Source organism: Dermacentor albipictus, chromosome 2 (assembly GCF_038994185.2).
Source record: "Dermacentor albipictus isolate Rhodes 1998 colony chromosome 2, USDA_Dalb.pri_finalv2, whole genome shotgun sequence".
Lineage (NCBI taxonomy): Eukaryota > Metazoa > Arthropoda > Arachnida > Ixodida > Ixodidae > Dermacentor > Dermacentor albipictus.
In genome coordinates this window covers 58,120,318-58,132,600 of record NC_091822.1, presented here as the reverse complement: position 1 = coordinate 58,132,600, position 12,283 = coordinate 58,120,318, and the positions used below count along the sequence as shown (strand labels likewise).

The following is a 12,283-nucleotide window of genomic DNA, read 5'->3' as shown; positions in this document are numbered from 1 at the left end:
ACAAAGGGCAACCAAATCCACAGCATCAGCCGAACCAAGGCCCAGCCAAGGGTATTGCTTTCGCAATCTTCCAGGCTTAAGCAAGCTAAGCCTTCAGCCAATTTTTTGATATTTTAGAAGCCACGACTTCATGTGGTGCCTATGACGCGCTAAACATAATACAAACGCGGTTGCCCTCAGCGAGCCGCAGTGCGCTAAGCCAGTGGACTCGTGGCGGCGCCCTGAGGCGGCCGCGGTATCTACGCCACGTAGCCAACCGCAGCTTATGCCAGCTATCGCCCAATAGCAGCTGTCTATGGGAATGATGAAATCGTGCGTCCGATGACTGAATAGAGTGCCTAGAAGACAGTGAGGACAGCGCCTTCTGTTGAAAAGGGAGCGTTTGAGAGGTAGGTGACTTTGCGATCCGCGTGCGAGCTCCACGTACCGGAGAGAGCCGCAAGGGGGCACCGAGCAACGCGGTTCTGCTTGCATCGCGCTCTGCGTTTCGATGTGCTTTTTGGTAGGCTAGTGCTTCCACCCATGGTAACGAGATACCAGTCAACTCGTGAGGTTAAAAGGAACACGGGCGTGCTACCCACGTGGCCCTGGGTGAAGCTCGTGGAGCCCAGCGATCCTACAGACCCGAACTACGGGGCAGCGTCGATAACCCCAACGCCAGCTCGGCGCAGCAGCCGGTGCTGCTCCAATGCGTGAGGGACGCGAACGGCAGCAACCGTTCTGCCTGGGCATGGCTACGGGAACGCTTAGCGAATTTCATATGATGACGACAATGCAAGGTGAGAACGCACCAGCAGAGAACATGGATCTAACAAATCTAGGCAGAACAGAAGACGGAACAGTAGGCTCCGTTCGCCACAACGCCGGAGGACGCCAGCGGACGCCAAGGGACGGACGACGACTGGCAGACAGCCTTGACACTACGGCAAACAAAGCAGCAGGCGCGAGAGAGCATCCGGGAAATGGACTCTACGGGCAGCACTAACCCGGCGAAACAAATGAAACGACGAAAAGGCATACCCAAACTTCCTCCTCTCTCTAAGGATGACTTCAAGATAGTTATCCGACTTCACAATGGACTGCCTATGAAAACAATCAGCACGCCTGCCCTCGCCGAAGCGATCGTCACGGCCTGCGACTACGAAATAACAGGTGAGCAATTTTTGCTCCGTATAAAGCCAGGCTCCAATATCGCCCTACTTTCGACATCAAGTCAGGGGGTCGCGGAGCAGGCACGCCGAGTCCACTCCCTCGCTATCAACGGACGTTCGCATGATGTTAACGTATACGCTTCCACCTAAGAGGAAGCTATCCGAGGAGTTATACACAATCTTCCACCCCGAATGCCACCGGAGACCATCAGAGCAAACATACTTATACGGACTGAAGATGCGGCCCGTCACTACCTCGGGTGGTGAACTACGACGGAGGCGGACTCCTGTGTCATCCTTACCATGCTACTGTTCAATTGTGCAAAGCATGTCATGGAAAAGGGCATTGGACACCTGGACAGCCCTTTGGACAGCCCGACTTTCGAGTGTGGCGAATTTTCGGACTCAGAAACCCAGTCGACGGACATCATTGTAAGCCAAAGTGTTCCTCATGTGAGGGGGCCCACATCACCGGGGACCGCAGCGGCCAACGACGCCTCAAGCAACCGAAAACACCTCAAGTTAGAAAGAGCGCTGACAAGCACAGTGAAGTGCAGAAAAAAAGACGCTGGTTTGCCTCAGAGGAAGAGGAATCGGACTACACAAACTGCCCTAGGAGCGACCAACGCGACCGACAGGGAAGGACCACATCACCATTTCCGCACCGAGTGAACGCATGGTCCAGATCAGCGTCACCTCACCCGAGCAGATCCCGCTCTCGAGCACCGAGAGCGCGGCCTGGGACAGAAGCAAGGCAGACGCAACGATCATCCAGAGAAGCACCGAGGGCGGTCTCCATTCTGACAAATCCACAGGTAAGCTAGGCAGTGGTCGCGTCCTCCACAACCACACCTATCACTCAAAACAAGGAGTACAAGAAAATAGTGGCGGACAACAGACAACTTAAGCAAAGCTTGTACAATATAAAAACTGAACTCGAAACGCATAAACGACAAATGTCAAGCATGATGACGCACGCAGGAGCCCATAAAGCAAACGCACCCGCGCAACGTTCCAACACACACGCCAAACCAACACAGACCAAACCACTATCACAAACGCAGCCTATAGCGCAGACGCCTACACCCATCACTCATCCGGAAGGGAACTGGACAATATGTGCGCATCAATGCAATTATTTTTCGCAGAGCTTCACAATCTTAAACGGTACGTCGACGACTTGCTGAAAGGAGAAAACACAAGCGAAAACTTCGTAGCAGCCTTAGCCCCGGACAACCGAGATCCAAAGGTCATCGTAACCACAGACACAGAACATTTCGAGAGCCCATACTCTGGCTAGCGACACATGTACACACCAAGAGAATTTCGTAATTTGGCAGCGGAACTGCCCATCACTACAAAACAAACATGTTGCACTTACGCAATATATCAAGGCGGCGCTTGTCGCACCTGACATTACTTGTCTTCAATAAGCGGGGGAAATGTGGATACCTATTAGGGGCTACCGTTTCTACAGTGATTCGGACTACCCTGAAGTGGCAGCATTGGCCCGAAAGGACCTGACAATCACTGTCGCCATAGCACCTAGCGTAGAAATCCACCAACAAATACTCACCATTTGGCCATTTAAGAAGGGTCGTCACAAGTGCGTGAAAACCAAGGTATATAGCCACCCTAGAGATAACAGGGCCGACTTTTCATTAAATTTAAGTCATGTATTCACCTTGCTGTCAACGAATGACCGACTAATCTTTGTCGGAGACTTCAATCCCTAGCACTCCACATGGGGTCATCAGCGCGACACCGCCAAGGGCTTCAACCTACTACGTGAAACTTAGTCCCACAAATTCGTACTGATTACGCAGCCAGGCATTCCTACAAGGATAGGAAACGGCGTTTCCCGGGACACCACGCTTGACCTTAGGTTTGTCAGCAATGTTGAGGTGGTCACCTGGTGTAACCTAAACGAAGCGCTAGGTAGTGATCTCGATCTATTTTGTATCAGTGTTAACACGGCTAAAGTTCGACAGCCCCTAGGGGTGGCCAGGCTCACTAATTAGAAAAGGTTTCGAGAACGACAGCAGGCTGCTTCCTCATTTCTAGCCACGGCCGCAGGTTGGACAAGTTTCCTCAAGGAAGTCCATGCTGCCACCATCAGAGAGATCAAGACCACAATGGAAACACCAGCAGTAGACAGCCATCTCGCCCACCTCTAGGAGGCCCGCAGAAGCATAACAAAACGCTGGAAACGGCAGCGGCGTAATCGCAAACGTAGGCGCCAAATAGCCCTGCTGGCAAATGAAGCTATCACCTATGAAAAGGAGCTGAATAATCTAAATTGGTGCAGCTTCTTCGACTCTCTCTGAGGCACCCTCAGCACCAGGAAGACCTGGGCTATTCTTCGGTGCATGTTAGATCCAACTAGCATGCGCACCGAGACGACTAACACCATGCGACGACTCTTAAGAGAATACAAAGGCTCAGAACAAGAACTCGAGCACCTCAAGCGCACCTACACCGGCGCTGCCCAGACATCTTCACGCGTTCACGAAAACCGACAGGACGCGCTTTAACATGCCGTCAACACAACTGAAAGCTATATAAGGCGAGCAGGCATGAGGTGTGCTCTAGCGAAATCGGAGTACATTCATGTCAGGCCTAGACATGCCCGAGAGACCAGGGCTCCGGATCTGCAGCTCACCTTGGAGGGAGAGCCCATCAAGAGGGCATCCCACCTGCGCGTACTGGGAATGTGCATTAAAGTAGCAGGCAGCATTATCATAGCGCTCTCCAATCTCAGACGCACTGTTGGGAGCGTAACCGGGCTTATTAGCAGAGTTACATGCAGTCGAGAAGGCATGACCGAAGCAGACGCCATCCAACTAAAAAACGCCTTCGTCATTAGCCTTCTAACCTACGCCCTGCTTTTACAAACCACGCGGGGTAACGACATCGAACATGTGGACAACCTCATAAGAATCACCTGTAAAGCAGCATTTGGCCTACCTGAAAGCACAAGCACGATCTGACTTCACGAATTGGGAATGACGAGCCGATTCCAGGAATATGCAACGGCTACACTAATGGCGCTGCGTGAACGGCTAAACACGACACATCAGAAAAGAGACGCTCCGTTTTACATACTTCCCTATCCACTGAGACCACAATATTGTGGCGAAGAAACATACTATTGTCATCTGCAATCCGGCTGCGGATCCACGTGGCACCAATCCCCCGTTACAAGCACCCAGTCCAACATGTGGCAGGGAGACGTGCGCAGGCAGCCACCTTACTAAAGCAGCGAAACGGCCCAGATACCTACTTTACAGGCGCGAGTTCGTATCACAAGAATTCAGGCACCCTCAATACATTTGTAGCAGTCGTGACTAGCCAAGCACGAACATCCACAGCAGCATCCCTACACACGAAATCAGTTACAACAGCCGAAGCTGTTGCCATAGCCCTGGCCATAGGCACCGCGGAAGCTAAGGGCCACTCAGCTTACGTGCTGACTGGCTCGCAGCACACCTGCCGCCTCTTTCTTTGGGGGAAGGGGGGGGGAGCTGCGTCTACCATGCTGCGACTTCCTCATCCTAGGGACGGAACTCACTATGGATCATTGAGTGACCTGATGCCCGGTGCACACAGGGATATCGGGGAACGAACAGGCGGACCGCTTGGCTCGAGGCATGACAGGCCGAGCCGCGGGCCACGTCGCCCAAGACAACACCTCGACACCCGGTGCGCCAACATAAATCCTCGAGTTACAACGACTAAGTAGGCGAACCAAATCCATTCCGGGACTGGCGCCGCCTGCAAACAAACACTTTCCCATATTTGTACAGGCTACACAAAATGTAACCAGACAAATATACCAACAATGCCCGTGGTGCGAAGGAACACGGGCATTGGAAAACAACACTCCAGTGCGCGTTACGTCCGGTGGCTGCCACCTTGCCGCTGGTAGACAACACTCTCCATAACTGGTCGTGGGAGGCGCGACTCGCGGAAGTGGAATTGGGAAGCGAACTGGCGAATCTTGACCTGGTCCGGCGTGCCACTGTAACCAGTGGGGCCCTGGAAGAGGGGCTCCACCCCCATATACAAACAACCTCTACTACAATAAATGTTTACTCTCTATCTCTCTCCCCACGTACCGCGCACGACAGGAAAACTTTGCTTAGATGTTCACGGCAGCGTATGGTTGTAAGACGCAAAAAAAAGAACGAAAAAAAGAGACAACAGAGCATTTCCCGTGGCAATGCTGCAGGCCCATATCTTGAAACATTCTGGCGGTGCAATACAAATTAATGCGATTTGAGAACTGATTGACTAGAGTTTGTAAATTACATATTGGAGTAAATTATAAGTGAATTAGCAGATTTTTTATTGTTTGATTATATGTTCTGATTTCTCGTGGAGCAATGTCCGTATCCATGTATAACCCAGCAAAAGGGCTTGAATTATGTTATCTGCAGCAGCTGCTTTTTTGAAAATTCGTAAAGCTTAAAAATAATCACCCCGTATATGTGCCGCTCTTCAACGAACCTTTTTTATGCCAACATGGCTCACACTAGATGAGGGACTGGGTAGGTAACGCAGTTAAAAAAAAATAGTTTACGCTCACTTGTAGCACTGGGTTTGGGCCACTCGGTCTGTGCTGGTCTACAATGAACCTCTTTCATGCCAATTTCGATGACTGGTTACTTATCTATTTGAATATACTGTTAACCCACTTGGTGCTGTAACAGCAGTGGGGGTATATACAAGAAAGTACAAATTACAATCAATAATAAAATAAGAGAGCAATCGGGTGTAGAAAGACAAGAAATCAAACCCTTCATAAGCGAACACATCCAGTGCGGAACATGACAGACTGAAGACAGCCGCCATATTTGATAATCAAGGCAAGCGTTCATACACATCGCAAAACATTAATTCACATATTAAACAAATAGTACACATCTAGCAGTTAATCACATAAATTATAACAGACTGAAGATGGGCCAGTGGTTGTGGGCCGCTCTTCAATGAGCTTCCTTGACGCGAGCTTGGGTAACTAAGTATGTGCAATTGTGAAGGTTAATCCCTTCCATTAATCCCACGGAGAGCGGAATCTAAGCGACATCACACAGGTTCCTTAGGAACAGCAACCCAGCGCTTTAGTAGGGTGCGCCATAAATGCAGAGGGCATGTGCCTCTGTTCAACGAACCTCTCGTCAACCCAGGTCACAGAGCATGCGCCACGGGGTGTGCCGCAAGCGAAGGAACAGCTGTCAGGTTCGTAGAGGCGGGCACGCCACGCTTGTCGTCCGGGGTGCCACGCGCGGGCTTCTCGACAGCGCCAGTAGATGGCGCAGCGTGTCCAGAAAGAAGCGCGAGAGAGGAGCACGGCGGCTGCATGGTGCGTTCGTAATTGTTCGGACACGCCGGCGCGCTTTGCATTTTGGAGACCACGCGCAGGCTGTTGGCGCTGCCGCCTTCCTAGGGAAGCGTGAAATATCAGTGCGATGCACTGGCACGCCTTGTACATAAAATGTTTCGAAGCTGGTGTGTAACTGTATTGATTGAATGATAAATTCTTTACCATAAACAGTCATCGTGAGATGGGTTCGGGCAAATCCTCTGTTTCTTTTTCAGCACTTGGGATCGGCCATTTGGCATGAAGGCTATAGTAGTATTTGAGAGGGAGAGAGAGACGCTGCCTTTTATCAAGCGGGAGATGTTTGCCTAGCGAATCAATGGCAACAAATGGCAAATGCACGTATTAGCGGCCACACTCAAACTGATGATAACATCCCTTATACAGTCGAGTACTTTCTTTCGTTTGTTCGCCTTGTAAACATTCACCAAGACCTCCAACCAACAGGACTACCATCAATCATAGCAAAATCTTTCCTATCGCCTGTGTTCTTCTCTAATGTTAAACTTTATCAAAGGATGATGAGAGTGGGCAATAGTCGGGTAGTGCGGAAAAACACGTTCGAAAGAAGAGCGTTACCTAAGTAAAGCGAGGACAATTGCGCACCAGCATGCTTTGGTAATGCATACCTTAGCGCTACTGCACCCGCAAAATTTCTCCAATATAAAGAGAAGGCTGGATACGAGCGTTTTCCTTGCATTTTAACAACAGCGTTAGGCTTGTTTTGCGATAAAGCACGGTCTTCCCCAAAACGAGGGTGAATAGTCCAACCATTAAGTGGTCCTCCGCTGGGGTAAATTTCAAGTTTAAGCGACTTTGTTTAGTTGTATTCATGCAATAATATATGGAAGCCTCTCTGTAAAAGGCGTGTAACAGCCATCATATAAAATGTGAAATGCTGGCCTTTCATTTAGATTCCCTAATTAAGTAATTATTTACCGCTAATAAAGAATTTGTTCATCGCATATGTTGAATTACTGAGAATAATCATTCATTTCAGACGGAACGAAGCGCCTGTGGCAATGATTTCTACTTACTGGAACAACCTCTTGTGCACGACTGTGACAATCTTTATAGGACTGCTTCTTAGCATAATTACGGGTAAGCCCCATACAGCTCTTAATGCGTGCAACTCCTAGTGTCATATATGCGATAACACAACGAACTTCCACAATTTCACGGTCGACTGGTAGTGCTGACATCATTTGTCCAAAGAAATGTGCTGAAGCACCACATTATTAAGCAGGAAATGCTTTTACCTATCGTTATCGGCGACTTTCAAGTGACCTTGAGCCAGAAGCGAGAGCCAACACCCGGGCAAGTTTGCGAGGAAAATACGAGGTCATTCGGGTAAACAGACAAAACATACAATATTGTGGTCTCCGGCCCCCATTCCTATGTACAGGACCGCATTACGCAGGCTAGCTACTGCCCAAAGAAGTTACGCAAAAATATGGCTTCCGAGTTCTTCATAATGTTTGTTCACACTATCACTCAAGCAGAACTTCTAGTACGCTAAAATTTTATTGGTCACTTCCAATAGCGGCGTTCAAGAGGCAGATAAAGGGCACTATGGACTTAGTTGTAATTTTTTGTCGCTGAGCACTGAAAGCCAAAAGCCCACGAGTTCCGCAGCTCGGGTTTTTCGTCATCTCGAGAGATGGCGCCATGCTGCATGGCGCCTCCTCTAGGTGCCTCTTCCCGCCATGGTGGCTTAGCCTTTATGGTGTTGCGCTGCTAAGCACGAGGTCACGGGATGAAATCGCGGCCGCGCCGGCTACATATCGATGGAGGCGAAATGCAAAAACTTCCGTGGTCCCGTGCATTGAGGAACGTTAAAGTTCCCTTTGTGGTCAAAATTATTCTATAGTCCACCACTACAGCGTGCCTCAATATTAAATCATAGTTTCGGCACGTAAAATCAGAGAATTCTATTCATTCGTCTTTTAGCTGGGCAATGCGCTCTGCCTCCCTGGCGTCTTTGGCTGCCTGTCGTGCGGCCTTCAGCAGGTTTTCTTCTTCTAGCTGGCGATCGTCCGTATGGACCAGTACACAGTATGTCGTGGTGCGGTCGGTTGTGGTGGGGTATGCCATTGCGAACACGCACTACACCCATTTTAAGATTTTGGCTAGCATCATTTCCAACCAACCTCCTTTGCCGTTTGCCATTTTATAAATGTACTGTCGATTGCGGGGAGCCAATGTACTGCAGTAAAACACGTTGTGGTGCTAGTTGGTGCATAGCTTTCAATAGAATAAGCGCCAAAAAGTGACAGCACACAAGAAGAAAAACAGACAGGACAAGGCGCTACTTGCAACTGTTAATTGAAATGAAGAGAGGCTGATTATATAGCCATGAGGAGAGGAGAATGAAAAAAGAGGGACGCTGAATATCTGAATGCGCACGTGCGAGAACACTGAAGATATAGGGAATCACGCTTAATCTAAATATAAAACTTATCTAAAAAGATACTTTCATTCGTGTATATATTCAAAGACGGGGTACTGACACAGTTGTCCCCCCTTTTCCTAATCTCGTTCGCCTCCAACAATTCACGCGCAACAGAATCTTTACGTTTATACATGATTGGCGTATCAAGAAGCCTTGCTTCATGATACGCGGGTATACGCGGGTATATATATATATATATATATATATATATATATATATATATATATATATATATATATATATATATATATATATATATATATATATATATATAGTGTTACGGTGTCGGGAAAGGAGATGGTGACAGGACCTAGAGGAAGACGAAGCCTGGCCGTTGCCTGAATGCCATATACACCAGTTGTAAATATACTTTATTTTACACTCATGGGCCTGCTTTCTTTGGTATAAGGTCTGGTGCAATGTTTTGGTGGAAGCTGTGGCGTGCAATCACGGAACATCGCAGCGGACGTCATCTACCTGCCGCCACAATGGCTAATCAACCGACACGATCGACAACGCCTCAGCAGCCCGTGCCAACAGTCATTCTCACTCATCCGCAGGACCGGGGGACATATTGTGGCACGTACAACGCAGACGTGGAGGACTGGCTTGCGACGTACGAGCGAGTGTGCGACAAAAAATGGTGGGATCCAACAATGATGCTAGCAAACGTGATATTTTATCTTAGGGAAACTGCGAAGCAATGGTACGACACACATGAACCTGACCTAACGAGGTGGGACGTCTGCAAAACAAAAATTGAGAGACAAGTTTGGTGACCTGTCGGTCGTCAGCTGGCAGGAAAGAAAGAACACCCGTGCCGCGCTCAGACATCCGCAGAATCCTATGTCGTGTACATACAGGATGTGCTGGCCCTCTGCCGCAAGGCTGTAACATGACCGAGGCCGACAAGATTGGTCACATGCTAAATGGTGTGGCAGACGATGCCTTCCATCTCGTGATCTGTAAGAATTGTGCCACTGTGGATTCAATTAAAAAGGCGTGCTGGCGCTTCGAACAAGCGAAGGGTCGCCGCGTCACTCAAACTTTCGACCGATTGCCCAATACCACCACGACACCTTCTTGCGAAGACCTGCCGCGGTTTGTTCAGCCCACAGGACCGTATGATATAACGCACATCGTTTGCCGTGAGCTTGAGGCCATGGCTCCGGCTCCACTTCGTTCCGACTGTCGGGAAAGCGTGCCCGCTATCTACCTTATGCAAGCGGTCGTCGGGAGGAAATAGCAAGTTTGGGCATTCCATCTCTCTGCTCGGTCCGCCATACAAACACGTACCAAAAATATCCGGCGGCTCGCTCGCAGACGCAAAGCTTTCCGCCACTCCGTCGCAACCCAGCTGACTGGCGCACAGCGAATGATAAACCCATCAGTTTCATTTGTTCCGGTATTGGACACATCGCCCTCATTGCCACAACTATTGGACGTCGCCTCCTCGGTGGTCGTCTCCGAGTCACTACCGCCAAGTGACAGACAATCGTAATTTCTCGCCCTATACGACGACTGGGAACATCAACGCCGACAGTGCTACACAAAGATCCAGCCGCTCCGCGTCTCCGCAAGGTCGCAGGTCCCGTCCGCCTTTCGTTCCCCGCTCTTCGTTCCCTTCTGCAACCGGCCGCTTCACTTCGGGAAAGTAGGCGGTGCAGCACCCGGCCCACAAATCCTGTGTTGACCCTGCCTACATGTGGAAACCTACTGGACAATGAAGTTATTGGCGTTCCTGTTAGATCTCTCGTTGATACAGAAGCAAGGCTTTCAGTAATGGGCGCTGCTCACCGCCGAAGACTCAAAAAGGCTCTGACACCCTTTGTACCGTGCACTGTGCGAGTCGCCGGTGGGAGTAATTCATCTATTCTTGGAATGTGCACAGTGGGGGCCATTCTACCGTTGTGTTATTTATCGTCCTTGAGCACTGTTCGCACGATCTAATTCTTGGCCTCGACTTCCTTTCGAAACACCCTCCCCAAATTGTCTGCTCCGCAGGTGTTGGATCTGCCGCTTCATGCCGACGCAACAACTTGCGCTTCACACAGCTTATTTTCTGCTGAGTTTGCAAGGCTGTCTCCAAACACTGCTACAGAACTCCTGACGCCCTGTCGTCCCCTACCTGATGGCGAGTACGTCGTGTCGCCGCTTACTGACGTGGTTTTGTCGTGCAATGTTTCCCTACCGAGCACCTTAATCCGGATCCGCAAGAACTGCGCTCGTGTGCACATCCTCAACTTTGGATTTTCATCGCATGTGCTGCCCCACGGTATCGCCATAGGCCATATCACTCCTTTGGAAGTATTTGAGATTTCTTCTTTGACTTCTGAATCCTTCCTCAGCATCAACGGACCTTTGTCACCCACTCCTTCGTACTCGATGCCTGCGGACGATGTTTGTAAGATGATTGCAGCTTACCTTTCTTCCAAGCAAACAAGAGCTCTTCGTCGCCTATTCTTCTCTTATCGGGATATCTTTGATTTGGACGACCGTCCACTGGGTCAGACATCTGATGTCACGCATCGCATCAAGACCGGTGACGCCAGCCTCATTCATAGGCGGCCATATCGTGCCTCCGCAACAGAAAGGGCCATCATACAAAAAGAAGTAGACAGTATGATGAACAAGGACATCATTGAACCTTCCAGTAACCCGTGGGCATCACCGGTTGTCTTAGTAATTAAAAAAGACAACTCGTGGCGCTTCTGCGTTGACTACTGCCACCTCAACAGGATTTCAAAGAATGACGTTTATCCCCTGCCTCACATTGATGACACTTTTGACTGCCTTCACGGATCCCAATATTTTTCAATTGACCTCCGCTCCAGCTATTGGCAGATTAGCGTCGATGAGAGGGACCGCGAGAGAACTAAGTGCCTTCGTCAGACCGGATGGTCTGTACCAAATTAAAGTCATGCCATTTGAATTGTGCAATGCGCCAGCTGCATTCGAGCGTATGATGGATTCTCTCTTGCGCGGCTTGAAATGGTTTACATGCCTCTGTTGCCCTAATGATATGATTGTGTTTTCGCCGAACTTTTCGAGGCATTTGCGGCGCCTCACAACCGTGCCCTCCGTGTTTGGCATGGCTGGTATTCAGCTAAACTCCTCTAAGTGCCATTTCGGTCGCTGTGAAAGTAATATACTCAGCCATCTCCTAGACGCCGCCGGAATCCAACCTGATCCACAGGAAGTTCACGCCATGCGAAATTTTCCTGTACCTTGTTCAACAAATGATGTCCGTAGTTTTCTGGCCTTACGCTCTTTTTTCCGGCGATTTGTGAAAAATGT

At 49.5% G+C, this 12,283-nt stretch overlaps 1 protein-coding gene across 3 annotated transcripts in view; it reads left to right on the top strand.

The window, feature by feature from the left end:
* Positions 1-12,283, top strand: part of LOC135901889 (putative sodium-dependent multivitamin transporter) — a 92,568-nt gene that overhangs the window by 67,465 nt on the left and 12,820 nt on the right. Inside the window, exon 9 of one of the 3 annotated variants that reach the window (XM_065431716.2) lies at positions 7,535-7,635. The exons of the other annotated variants lie outside the window; for them this stretch is intronic. Within the exon in view, the coding sequence (XP_065287788.1) occupies positions 7,535-7,635 (101 nt within the window). The remainder of the gene's footprint in view (positions 1-7,534; positions 7,636-12,283) is intronic. 3 annotated transcript variants of the gene reach the window in all.